Genomic DNA, 15,055 nt, shown 5'->3' on the forward strand with positions numbered 1-15,055 from the left:
CTGCACCACATGCTTCCTCCCTTTTAGTATAGCTTCATATCTAGAATGTCCCTCAAGCTTAATTACTTCTTGGATTGCAGGTATAGCAGAAAATATTTATTTATGTTTCTGAGAAGGATCACCTACAATAATTTAACTCACTGCTTACTCCCCTATACATCATTATTCATCTCCCATAATCCTCTATTTCTCTCTACTCCTTCAATAATATTTAATGTCTCTTTTCCTTACACTCTTAAATCAACACATAACTCATCTTTCAAATAAATGCAACTCAACTTCCACACACTCCTGTCTGCCTTCATTTCCCCAGAGTATTCTTTACATTTATTTAATTAAATCCTACATGTAGTTACCACTTGTATTATCTTTGCTTTTACATCCTTAGACAAGCCTCTGACTTCACAAATAATAACCACTCCTGATGTACTTTTCTCTCTTTCCCACAGATGTGACTCCTTCCACTGCCTCTCAGAAAAAGAACTACAACTGTATCATCCAATTCTTGAGTTACTTTTACTGGCTTCTTTCCAACCAGTCACTGACATTGTAATGTATCACTTCAAATAAATGAATGCATATAAAGTGAATAAATTTTAATGCTCCAAAAGCTAATTGTTTGGAGACAGGATACATCCCAGTGACCACAGCAGCAGCACATAAAAAAATATAAATAATCAAAAATTTAATTTTAATTGGCCAAAGATAGCTCCTTTACCTGCTATTTTTTGATTTCTTTTAGAGTCAGGTGAAGAGTCATCATTGGGGAGCGAAATAGCTAGGTGACGGCAGACTGTGATAATATGATGTGTAATACAACAAACGATTTGCATTATACAGAAACAGTAATTGGCTTTCATAATACAAAATTTAGAATGTAAGCTTCAACTTATACAAACACAAATGTGTAAATGATGGCGCACTGATGGCACACAATCAACATGTCACCAAACCAATTGCTTTCCAATGTAGTTAAATAGCTGAAACATGAAACAATTCTTTACCCATGTTTAGTTAAAGATATCAATCACTTTAGTAGTTCAAGAAAAACATGTCTGATCTTAAATAATTGTATTATTATACCAAAACACCAAAATACCATTGTAATGGCTTGGGGGCTTTGACTTTGCCCCATATGTATCCACTGAACATGAGTTAATGTCCTGCGGTCTTTTACCTAGGCCTCATCTCCAAGACAGCAATCTGTACAATCTCTCTTTTTCTCTTTGATGTGATTATAGAAGCTTTCTGGTAATGCATTAATTTTACTTCTTGTACCTAGTTAAGTCTTCACAGCTTCATCCTTTATTCTAAATGGTTCTCTTTTACTTTATCCACTGAGTACTGTCCTTTGTCTATAATTTGCCATTATTTGCTTTCTCAAAACACAGTCAACTTAACCCCTCCTCCACTGTTGTGTATGTTCCACAGATTTCCCAACCTGTCCAACAGATTCAGAATGTAGCACTCATTCAGTTGTTATGTGACTATTACACTTTGTCCTTGACTGACAATTCACTGGTATGTTCAGATTTACTAAAAACACTGTCTTCACAGAAAACAAATGCCTACATTGTATCTTCCCCTTTTTCTCCACCAACCTTCATTTCTGCCAATTTTACTTTGTCTATGGAGAACCCATTCATCAGTGTGTTTGGCTTTACTAACACATTGTCCTTGTCAAAACCAAAGTCCTGTAATATATCTTGTCCTTTCTCATCATCACCTTCTATCTCTTCTTCATCACCAAACAATCGCTCCACTTTGTTTTCATACTCTTGTCTCAAATATTCTTCCATTCCATCCTGATTGGACTACAGTTTACTAACCGACACCTCTGCATTTGCTAAATGACCCCATTCCAGAAACACAACAGGATCTCTAGTCTCTTCCCAAATCCTTAGGCCCCTCCCAGAACCTCCCCCCCCCCCCCCCCCCCCCCCCCCGAGCCTATCTCTCTCCTCACCCCTCCCATTCCATCTTCTTTCTTTGTGCTTCCTAAAGTCCATAACCCAATCACCCAGGATGACATAGCGGCTGGTTACTGTGCTCCCACTGGGAAAATCTCTACTCTTCAAGGTTAACTAGTTCAGCCTATTACCCATAACCTAGCCACCAGTATCAGAGACACCAAAAATTTCCTCCAATGACTCTCCATAGTTCCTGTTCCTTTACACATGATGCCCTGCTCATCAATACCACTGCCACCTCCCTCTACCTAACATCCCCTATGCCTGTGGCCTTACTGCTACTGAAAATTACCTATCCCAAACCTACAGCCTCCTTTCTGGTTACCAAAACTATAGTCTCACCCAAAATTATTTCACCTTTGAAGGCACCACCTACAAACAAACACATGGCACCATTCTATGCCAACCTATTCATGGGCTGCCTAGAGAAATCATTCCCATTCACCTGTTTCTGATTCATTGATGGTATCTTTGTGATCTGGACTAAGGGTGAGGACACCATATCCACATTCCTCCAGGACCTCAATATCTCCTCCCCGACTCACTTCACTTCACCTGGTCATCCTCAACGTCGATCTCCACCTCAAAGGTGGCTACAACAGTACCTCCATCCATATCAAACCTACCAACCACCAGCAATACCTCCACTTTGACAGCTGCCACCCATTCCACACCAAGGAGTCCCTTCCATACAGCCAAGCTACCCATTGCCATTGCATCTGTAGTGATGAGCAGTCCTCCTCCAAATATACCAAGGGTCCCACTGAGGTCTTCAGAGACAATAATTACTCTTGCATCCTTGTACAGAAACAGATCTCCTATGCAGTATCTTTGGGTGACCTATCACCTTTCACATTCCCACCATGCTGCCACAAAGGAGCGCTTCCCTCGTGACTCGGTACCAGGACTGGAGCGACTGAATCACATTCTTCACTGGGTTTCAACTACATCGTGTCATGCCCTGAAATGAGGAATATCTTACCTACCATCCTTCCCATCCTTTCCATGATAGTATTCCATCACCTACTGAACCTCCATCCATATTCCATCCCTTCACCCAACTCCTTGCCTCATGGTTCATATCCCAGTAATAGACCTAGATGCAAGACCCCTCCCATACATCCTCCCACCATCACCTACTCCATTCTTGTCACAAGCATCACCTATCTCATCAAAGGCAGGGCTACCTGTGAAAGTAGTCATGTGATCTACAAACTAAGCTGCAACCATTATTCTCTCATCTACATAGGCATGAATGGTCACTGACAAACTGTGGCCAAGAGACAGCTGAACCACCCAGTTGCTGAAAATGCTGCGCAACACAACATTCTTCACTTCAATGACTTCACAGCCTGTGCCACATGTATCTTTCCTACAAACACCAACTTTTCTGAATTGTGCAGGTGGGACTCTCCCTGCAATGTATCCAACATTTCTGTAACCCCCTTGCCTCAAACTTCATTGGTCCCTTTCCTTTCCCCACCCATTCTCTATGCTCCTGCTCCAGCACTACACTGCCCTTTATTCCACCAACACATCAGTCTCCCCCCCCCCCCCCCTTCCTCTGCTTCTCTCCTTTTCCACTCTCCTTCCCCCTCCTTCCCCCCCTCAAATCACCCTACTGCACATAGCAGCTCTACCCTATCTCCATCATGCCCCTGCATGCTCCCACAAGTAGCACTACAGCCTCCCCCCCCCCCCCCCCTACCCTGCTATTCCTCCCCTTCTCTGGCCATCCTCCACTTCACACCCCCACCACCCAGATTAGTTCTCCCACCAAGCACAATCCGGTCTCAGTGGCCAGACAGTGGTCATATGTATGTGACTTGTGCCTGCATGATATGTGGTGAGTTTTCTATGTTAGGAGGCCTTTTGAGTCTAGACTCAGATATTTAGCTGTCTTTTTGTTGTACCTGTCTGCAGTTCAACACCTCTTCTATATAATGAGTAGCAAGCCGTCCTTTTTCATAATATTGTCAGTGCATAACTACTGCCACCTCAAAACCCTTGCTGGTACACCCTCTCCATGCAACTTTCATAAAACTGCTCTATTTCAGCCACCTGTCTGTCCAAAGACCCAAATTCCAATCCTTCAGGCAGGGAAACAATCTTTCCCTTCATCTAAAACTACATATTTAGCTGGTTATTCCTTATTTTTAATGATCTTGATTGTTCCTCTTCTTCTGCATCTAAAAGAAGTCTCTGCTTCCAACTCTACTCCCATTTCAATCTGTATCCTACTGTCTGTGGTTCACCCAATGTCCATTATTGTGTGGTTCTCTTCTCAATACTGTTCCTGCCCACGCAACAACAGGAGCTAATGCTTGTTTCTCAGACCTTCTCTCTCAAGGTAATGCTGCCCCTCACTTCTGTTTGGAGGTCCAACATTTCCACCCATACTTTTCATCCATCCCCCTGTCAGGTTTGTAACCCTACCTGTCTGGTATCCTCTGTCTATAATTTCTGTTATTCACTCCCATTTGGTTTACTCAATAGGGGGTTGTAACTCTCACCATCCCAGAAATAGCACACTATGGATTGCTGTTTATCCTTAGACCCAAATTCAGGTAGGAACTTGGACAAAAAATTCAGATAATGGCTCACAAAAGTTCTATCACTTTAGCCACACACCTATGTGCTTCACCATCCAAATGACATTTTATAAACAATGCTTTATTTCTATCTGACGAACAAATGGTTTGGCAGAAGAGCCTTTCCCAAAAGACCACCCCATGCTCACACTACAACTCCTTCTACTGTTAGAACTAAAAAAACAACAGTACTCACATCCTGAGGGTGCACGGAAGCAAAACTTATAGATTTTAAAGGTATTTCAAAATGCACATATTTTATAATAGCGCTGCAGGTAAGCATATTGGGAGTGTCTCTTGCAATGTTTCGGCCATTAATGGTTCGATTCATAGTACATGCTCAAGGTCTGTGGTGGTAGTAATAACAGTAATAGTAGTAGTAGTATTCATCTGTGGATCCCTGTTACAAGGATACTTGATGTGTCATGGTATTACAAATTAAGAGCAAAAAAATGTAATTCATCTGTGCAGGCATTTACGTACTTACAAGTCTAGTTTCAGAAGGATGGAATAAACAGTTGGTATGGCCTTATTGATCTAATAGTTTCCACATGCTTGAGTAATATTCTGGTATAGAGTGAGCCAAGTATTTTGTAAGCAATTTTGAATATTGTGTTGCTAAACAGTTCTAAAAAAAAGCTTGTTGAAATCACCTTGATTCTGAGTTTATTCTGTCATGTCAAGATCATTTAATTATTAACTGAGATAAGGAACATATACAATATTTCCTTGGAATGATGTCAAACAAATGATAAGCTTTCCAGTGCTTAACATCCTAGTTCTTTCTGGATTTGAGGCAACAGGCAGAAGGGCAATTGATAGTTTCTTCACAAATGAAAAAGTGAAACACTATTAACTAATTTTAAAAAGTAATTTCTTACAAATAAATAAATTCCCTCATTGAGTTACAAAAATTGGTAATAAAGCTTGTAAGTCACTCACATCATGTTGCCTCTCCTGACCCGATGCCGAAGCTGCTGCAGACATTTGTCAATAACCTTCTTCCATGATATATCTGGTATATCATAAAGAATCCTTAAAGCTAGAAAAGAAGAAAGATAACAATTAGGAATGACTTGACTGAAGCACTAAATGGTGATGAAAATAGCATATAGGTAATTACGTGGTGGTTGGCATTAACACACTCATTGGCACCTTAGTTACATTCTTCCTGAGAGTAAGTATTTATTGAACATCAGATATATAATTGAGCCATATTAATCTATAACTGCTATGGTGGTTCTAGAGTTGTTAACTGTGAGCACTCTGTTTTCTACCACAGCTGCTTGATTTCTCATACTACAATAACCTTATGCTGAACAAAGTTGTTTCTTAAGCTAAGGCTTAAGCTACTTACTTCTTAACTTTTGTTTCACTTATGTTCTCTTTTACATAAATTCTGTTAAAGTTAGGGGCATTTCCTGAAAAGACTTTGAAATGTAACCTGTATAAATAAAAGCTTGAAAAGCACTACTACAAGCAGAATATTTCCAGAAACTGGCACTTTTGTGGCAATAGCTGTGCAATTTTTCCACTATTTTATACTTTCATTTAAACAATATACATCTTCACTGTTAATTAATCACCAACAATTCTATTTTGCAAAGTGTTATATGTGTACACTTTAAAATTGTTAGCACTGATTGCAGATTTATTTATTTATTGTATTTTTTTTGCATGGAGACACCAACTGGTGTCTTTTAAACTTCTAAAAAAATGCTATGACGTTTGCAAAAGACACCAGTTTTATATATATATAATAGAGGGAAACATTCCACGTGGGAAAAATTGTATATAAAAACAAAGATGAGGTGACTTACCGAACGAAAGTGCTGGCAGGTCAATAGACACACAAACAAACACAAACATACACACAAAATTCAAGCTTTCGCAACAAACTGTTGCCTCATCAGGAAAGAGGGAAGGAGAGGGGAAGACGAAAGGAAGTGGGTTATATATAAAAACAAAGATGAGGTGACTTACCGAACGAAAGTGCTGGCAGGTCAATAGACACACAAACAAACACGAACATACACACAAAATTCAAGCTTTCGCAACAAACTGTTGCCTCATCAGGAAAGAGGGAAGGAGAGGGGAAGACGAAAGGAAGTGGGTTATATATAAAAACAAAGATGAGGTGACTTACCGAACGAGAGTGCTGGCAGGTCAATAGACACACAAACAAACACAAACATACACACAAAATTCAAGCTTTCGCAACAAACTGTTGCCTCATCAGGAAAGAGGGAAGGAGAGGGGAAGACGAAAGGAAGTGGGTTATATATAAAAACAAAGATGAGGTGACTTACCGAACGAAAGTGCTGGCAGGTCAATAGACACACAAACAAACACAAACATACACACAAAATTCAAGCTTTCGCAACAAACTGTTGCCTCATCAGGAAAGAGGGAAGGAGAGGGAAAGACGAAAGGAAGTGGGTTTTAAGGGAGAGGGTAAGGAGTCATTCCAATCCCGGGAGCGGAAAGACTTACCTTAGGGGGAAAAAAGGACGGGTATACACTCGCACACACACACATATCCATCCACACATATACAGACACAAGCAGACATATTTAAAGACAAAGAGTTTGGGCAGAGATGTCAGTCGAGGCAGAAGTGCAGAGGCAAAGATGTTGTTGAATGACAGGTGAGGTATGAGTGGCGGCAACTTGAAATTAGCGGAGATTGAGGCCTGGTGGATAACGGGAAGAGAGGATATACTGAAGAGCAAGTTCCCATCTCCGGAGTTCGGATAGGTTGGTGTTAGTGGGAAGTATCCAGATAACCCTGACGGTGTAACACTGTGCGAAGATGTGCTGGCCGTGCACCAAGGCATGTTTAGCCACAGGGTGATCCTCATTACCAACAAACACTGTCTGCCTGTGTCCATTCATGTGAATGGACAGTTTGTTGCTGGTCATTCTCACATAGAATGCGTCACAGTGTAGGCAGGTCAGTTGGTAGATCACGTGGGTGCTTTCACACGTGGCTCTGTCTTTGATCGTGTACACCTTCCGGGTTACAGGACTGGAGTAGGTGGTGGTGGGAGGGTGCATGGGACAGGTTTTACACCGGGGGCGGTTACAAGGGTAGGAGCCAGAGGGTAGGGAAGGTGGTTTGGGGATTTCATAGGAATGAACTAAGAGGTTACGAAGGTTAGGTGGACGGCGGAAAGACACTCTTGGTCCATATTCAGCTTCATTCATTGTCATATGTACTGTAATTGTCAGTGTGAATGCATGATATTATTCAGTTTATTTTTTTAATTTTATAAATATCAAAATGAATAACGACCAGCTGCTGAATGCACCGACAATGTCTTTCTTCAAATGCTAAAAGGAATGTACCCGTGCCTCTTGGTAAATGGACAATGCAATTAACATACCAGATGACTGAATTCCACTCTGAAATGTGTATAATACTATCATATCTGCATCCAAATGTGACTAAAATCCTACAACTATCTCATTTTAAATCTGAAAATTGTAGGGGAGTTATTGGACTTTACCACATACAAGATCTTGAGGTTAAAGATGCCACAAATAATGCATCACTGTTTCTTAAGAGATTTACTGAAGGTGTTGTAGTTCCCAGGATTTCAAATAAATTTATCAGGTTAAATAAATAAAAACAAAAATAAACTGATCATTGATTAGAGTTACACAACTGATGAGGTGTCATTCTGAAGTGACCAAGAGTACTGCTGGGATAAAAAAACTAGGACACATTCGACCTTGCTCACTACAGGATAGCATCATTGGTATAGCCCAGCAAGTACTTGTACGCTGACTTCCATAGTTTAGCTTCCATTTGTTCTCAGTTATGAGTCAGTGTTTCAGCAACTAGTACCAAGGTGAGCCATGTGACACTCCGACCGCAGCCTTCTGAGATGACTACGGTCTGTGATGCCATAGCCAACAAGATCTGATGAAATCTGCTGCTGCCTTGTCTTTGCCATCGCTGATGTGAAAACTTTGGGCCTCTGGAAGCCTACCTTATGATCCTTGGTGAGCTGATCAACCACTGTTGTTCCGGGGAAATAAAGCTATTGCTGCCTCCCAACTCACAGCTGACTCCAGCACTGCAAACTGGTCTCTCACAGAAATGAGGGAGAAATAGAATGAGGAAGGTACATTGGGGAGAGATTAAAAGTTTTCTTTAGTATTTTGGTGAAACCACAGCTAAACACCTACCATCATGAAGGGAAATCAATGTGGTTCCTTTTGGGCACTTGGCATTTCTTTCCTGTATATAGTTGATTTGGAATGCTTTAAAAGTATGAAGTGCAGTTTGCCTATTATATTTGCTGTTCCACATGTCAATCAACAGATAAGTGAAGCTACTACAAAATATACTCCAACATCATCTTCAGTAGACTTACTCCTTATGCTATAGGCTAAAAATGCTTTTGCCGAATGTGTGTGTGTGTGTGTGTGTGTGTGTGTGTGTGTGTGTGTGTGTGTGTGTGTGCGCGCGCGTGGGGGAGGGGGGGAAGGTTGTTGTTTATGGGTACACAATGGCAAAGTCATCAAAATTAGTAGGCATAAATGCAGTTAAAATGACTAAAATTGCATAAAAAAGGAAAATCCCCTCTTCAAATATCACTCACAGTCACCTGCACAAGCACAATAGCTCACAACCTTTAAGATAGTGTGAAGATGGTCAGACGTGGAAGTTAAAACACAAGTAATACAAGAGGAGAATAGCTAAAATAAGTACACAGGGAAATGTGACTGGCTGATCACCTACAAAGAACAGAGTGAGGCAAGCCACCCTGATACCATATTAAAAACCTCTCCATAAAATTTTAGGGAACAAATCAAACATTTCACAAAGCTTTAAAAGTTGTACCACATTCATTTGATTGTCAGTGAAAATAGAGGACAAATCTGTCAGTAAATTAATTGCTGCCCTCTTGTCTGAATATAAAAAAATGGACTACTAAAATGTGGTGCACTGTGAACCATACCCTCAAGCACTACACATTAGAGCAGTGATGCTGAATGTACAGTCTGCAGAGGCCTGGGACTCTTTTAAACATCATATCGAAGCTGCTTTTATAAAAGTTATTTTTTCTCTCAGTGCATAATAGCTGAAAATGAAGTGAGAAGCAGCATAAAAAACCTACAAAAATGCTACAATCAAAAACTACAAACAAAGATTTAATTTTGCGCACTGTCTCACCTCCACATGCCACGAATCACCCCCTTTTCCGATGTTCTGTGGGGAGTTATAGGCTCCAGACTACCAGCACCTACATCTATAATCTGAAAACCACCATGAGGTGCATTACAGAGTGTACACCCCATGGTACCAGTTATTAGGGATTCTTCCCATTCCACTCATGTATGAAGCATGGAAGAACAATTAATTGAATGCCTCTGTGTATGCAGTAGTTATTACAATCTTATATTCATGATGATTTTGTGAGCAATACATAGGGGTTGTAGTAAATTCCTGGAGTCATAATTTAAAGCCGGTTCTTGCAACTTTGTTAAAAGACTTTCTCGAGATAGTTTATGTCTATCTTCAAGAGTCTTCCAGTTCAGTTCCTTCGGTATCTCTGTGAGACTCACCCGTGGATCAAACAACCTGCGACAATTAGTGTTGCTCTTCTCCATATACACTCCTGGAAATTGAAATAAGAACACCGTGAATTCATTGTCCCAGGAAGGGGAAACTTTATTGAAACATTCCTGGGGTCAGATACATCACATGATCACACTGACAGAACCACAGGCACATAGACACACGCAACAGAGCATGCACAATGTCGGCACTAGTACAGTGTATATCCACCTTTCGCAGCAATGCAGGCTGCTATTCTCCCATGGAGACGATCGTAGAGATGCTGGATGTAGTCCTGTGGAACGGCTTGCCATGCCATTTCCACCTGGCGCCTCAGTTGGACCAGCGTTCGTGCTGGACGTGCAGACCGCGTGAGACGACGCTTCATCCAGTCCCAAACATGCTCAATGGGGGACAGATCCGGAGATCTTGCTGGCCAGGGTAGTTGACTTACACCTTCTAGAGCACGTTGGGTGGCACGGGATACATGCGGACGTGCATTGTCCTGTTGGAACAGCAAGTTCCCTTGCCGGTCTAGGAATGGTAGAACGATGGGTTCGATGACGGTTTGGATGTACCGTGCACTATTCAGTGTCCCCTCGACGATCACCAGTGGTGTACGGCCAGTGTAGGAGATCGCTCCCCACATCATGATGCCGGGTGTTGGCCCTGTGTGCCTCGGTCGTATGCAGTCCTGATTGTGGCGCTCACCTGCACGGCGCCAAACACGCATACGACCATCATTGGCACCAAGGCAGAAGCGACTCTCATCGCTGAAGACGACACGTCTCCATTCGTCCCTCCATTCACGCCTGTCGCGACACCACTGGAGGCGGGCTGCACGATGTTGGGGCTTGAGCGGAAGACGGCCTAACGGTGTGCGGGACCGTAGCCCAGCTTCATGGAGACGGTTGCGAATGGTCCTCGCCGATACCCCAGGAGCAACAGCGTCCCTAATTTGCTGGGAAGTGGCGGTGCGGTCCCCTACGGCACTGCATAGGATCCTACGGTCTTGGCGTGCATCCGTGCGTCGCTGCGGTCCGGTCCCAGGTCGACGGGCACGTGCACCTTCCGCCGACCACTGGCGACAACATCGATGTACTGTGGAGACCTCACGCCCCACGTGTTGAGCAATTCAGCGGTACGTCCACCCGGCCTCCCGCATGCCCACTATACGCCCTCGCTCAAAGTCCGTCAACTGCACATACGGTTCACGTCCACGCTGTCGCGGCATGCTACCAGTGTTAAAGACTGCGATGGAGCTCCGTATGCCACGGCAAACTGGCTGACACTGACGGCGGCGGTGCACAAATGCTGCGCAGCTAGCGCCATTCGACGACCAACACCGCGGTTCCTGGTGTGTCCGCTGTGCCGTGCGTGTGATCATTGCTTGTACAGCCCTCTCGTAGTGTCCGGAGCAAGTACGGTGGGTCTGACACACCGGTGTCAATGTGTTCTTTTTTCCATTTCCAGGAGTGTACAATAGTCCTATTTGCTACAGGTCCCACACAACTGAGCAATATTCTGGAACTGGTCACATCAGTGATATTTAAGCAAGCTTCTTTGCAGACTGGCTGCACTCCCCTAGTATTCTACCAATAAACTGAAGTCTACCACCTGCTTTACTCACAACACAGCCCATGTGACGATTCAATTTCATATTCCTATGAAGTGTGTCATCAAGGTATTTGTATGAGTTGGCCAATTACGATAGTAACTCACTGATATTGTAGTCATGGAATACTGCATTTTTTTCGTTTCGTGAAGTGCAAAATTTTACACTTCTGAACATTTAAATTATCCAATCTTTGCACCACTTTGACATTTTATCAAGATCTGACAATATTTATGCAGCTTCTTTCACACAGTACTTCATTATACATAACAGCATCGTCTGCAAAAAGTGTGAAGTTGTCTGCAAGATCATTAATACAAAACATGATCAGCAAAGGTCTCAATACAATTTCTTGGGGCACACCCAAAGTTACTTCCACATCTCTTGATGACTCTCCATCCAAGATAATATGCTGCACCTTCCCTGCCAAAAAGTCCTCAAACCAGTCACAAATTTCACTTGATACCCCATATAGTATAGATTTAAGTGTCAGGAAGTCGTTTCTGAAAGTATTTGTATGGAGTGTAGCCATGTATGGAAGTGAAACATGGACAATAAATAGTTTGGACAAGAAGAGAATAGAAGCTTTCAAAATGTGGTGCTACAGAAGAATGTTGAAGATTAGGTGGGTAGATCACGTAACTAATGAGGAGGTATTGAATAGGATTGGGGAGAAGAGAAGTTTGTGGCGCAACTTGACAAGAAGAAGGGATCGGCTGGTAGGACATGTCCTGAGGCATCAAGGGATCACAAATTTAGCATTGGAGGGCAGTGTGGAGGGTAAAAATCGTAGAGGGAGACCAAGAGATGAATACACTAAGCAGATTCAGAAGGATGTAGGTTGCAGTAGGTACTGGGAGATGAAGGAGCTTGCACAGGATAGATTAGCATGGAGAGCTGCATCAAACCAGTCTCAGGACTGAAGACCACAACAACAACAACAACCCCATATGATTGTACTTTTTACAACAAGCGTTGGTGTGATACCAAGTCAAATGCTTTTCAGAAATCAAGAAATACTGCTCTAGCTGAGTACCTTGATCCAAGGCCTTCTTTTGCCATGTGAGAAAAGTGCGAGTCGAGTTTCACATTAACTATGTTTTCGGAATCCATGCCGATTGGCTTTGAGGAGACCAATCTGTTCAAGATGCCTCATTATGTTTGAGCTCAGAATATGTTCTAACTGTCTACAATAAATTGATGTCAAGGATACTATACTGTAATTTTGTAGATCACTTCTACTACCCTTCTTGTACAGGGCTATTACAAATGATTGAAGCGATTTCATAAATTCACTGTAGCTCCGTTCATTGACATATGGTCACGACACACTACAGATACGTAGAAAAACTCATAAAGTTTTGTTCGGCTGAAGCCGCACTTCACCGAGCGAGGTGGCGCAGAGGTTAGACACTGGACTCGCATTCGGGAGGACGTCGGTTCAATCCCGCATCCGGCCATCCTGATTTAGGTTTTCCGTGATTTCCCTAAATCGCTCCAGGCAAATGCCGCGATGGTTCCTTTCAAAGGGCACGGCCGACTTCCTTCCCCGTCCTTCCCTAATCCGATGAGACCGATGACCTCGGTGTCTGGTCTCTTTCCCCAAAACAACCAACCAAGCCGCACTTCAGGTTTCTGCCACCAGAGCGCTCGAGAGCGCAGTGAGACAAAATGGCGACAGGAGCCGAGAAAGCGTATGTCGCGCTTGAAATACACTCACATCAGTCAGTCATAACAGTGCAACGACACTTCAGGACGAAGTTCAACAAAGATCCACCAACTGCTAACTCCATTTGGCGATGGTATGCGCAGTTTAAAGCTTCTGGATGCTTCTGTAAGGGGAAATCAACGGGTCGGCCTGCAGTGAGCGAAGAAACGGTTGAATGCGTGCGGGCAAGTTTCACGCGTAGCCCGCGGAAGTCAACGAATAAAGCAAGCAGGGAGCTAAACGTACCACAGCCGACGGTTTGGAAAATCTTACGGAAAAGGCTAAAGCAGAAGCCTTACCGTTTACAATTGCCACAAGCCCCAACACCTGATGACAAAGTCAAACGCTTTGAATTCTCGGCGCGGTTGCAACAGCTCATGGAAGAGGATGCGTTCAGTGGGAAACTTGTTTTCAGTGATGAAGCAACATTTTTTCTTAATGGTGAAGTGAACAGACACAATGTGTGAATCTGGGCTGTAGAGAATCCTCACGCATTCGTGCAGCAAATTCGCAATTCACCAAAAGTTAACGTGTTTTGTGCAATCTCACGGTTTAAAGTTTACGGCCCCTTTTTCTTCTGCGAAGAAAAACGTTGCAGGACACGTGTATCTGGACATGCTGGGAAATTGGCTCATGCCACAACTGGAGACCAACAGCGCCGACTTCATCTTTCAACAGGATGGTGATCCACCGCACTTCCATCATGATGTTCGGAATTTCTTAAACAGGAGATTGGAAAACTGATGGATCGGTCGTGGTGGAGATCATGATCAGCAATTCATGTCATGGCCTCCACGCTCTCCCGACTTAACCCCATGTGATTTCTTTCTGTGGGGTTATGTGAAAGATTCAGTGTTTAAACCTCCTCTACCAAGAAACGTGCCAGAACTGCGAGCTCGCATCAACGATGCTTTCCAACTCATTGATGGGGACATGCTGCGCCGAGTGTGGGAGGAACTTGATTATCGGCTTGATGTCTGCCGAATCACTAAAGGGGCACATATTGAACATTTGTGAATGGCTAAAAAAACTTTTTGAGTTTTTGTATGTGTGTGGAAAGCATTGTGAAAATATCTCAAATAATAAAGTTATTGTAGAGCTATGAAATCGCTTCAATCATTTGTAATAACCTTGTATATGGGTGAGACCTGTGCGTTTTTCCAAGAACTGGGCATGGTTTTTTGTTTGAGGGATCTACAACAGATTATAGTTAAAAGAGGGGCTAACTCAGCCACAAGTACATTTGACAGGGATTCCACTGGGCCCTGTACCAACAATTTAAACTGTTTCTCAACACCACTGACACTAATACTTACTTCATTCATCTTTTCAGTGGTACGAGGATTTCATTGGGGCAATTCTCCTAGGTTTTCCTTTGTGATGGAACATTTTCCTATCTCATTTGCTAGAGACTGGACACTATCCTTGATGCCACTAACAGCCTTCACATACAACCAGAATTTCTTTGGGTTTTGTGAAATATTGTTTGACAATATTCTGCTATGGTAGTCACTGAAGGCATCGTACATTGCTCTCTTGACAGCCAAACACATTTCATTCAACATCTCTCTATCTGTAGCCCTACACTTTGTTTTGCTCCTA

At 42.7% G+C, this 15,055-nt stretch overlaps 1 protein-coding gene across 1 annotated transcript in view; it reads right to left on the reverse strand.

The window, feature by feature from the left end:
• Nucleotides 1-15,055, reverse strand: part of LOC124616395 — a 219,108-nt gene that overhangs the window by 51,977 nt on the left and 152,076 nt on the right. The window contains exon 6 of the mRNA XM_047144700.1: nucleotides 5,504-5,603. Within this exon, the coding sequence (XP_047000656.1) occupies nucleotides 5,504-5,603 (100 nt within the window). The remainder of the gene's footprint in view (nucleotides 1-5,503; nucleotides 5,604-15,055) is intronic.

This window comes from Schistocerca americana, chromosome 5 (genome assembly GCF_021461395.2).
Source record: "Schistocerca americana isolate TAMUIC-IGC-003095 chromosome 5, iqSchAmer2.1, whole genome shotgun sequence".
Lineage (NCBI taxonomy): Eukaryota > Metazoa > Arthropoda > Insecta > Orthoptera > Acrididae > Schistocerca > Schistocerca americana.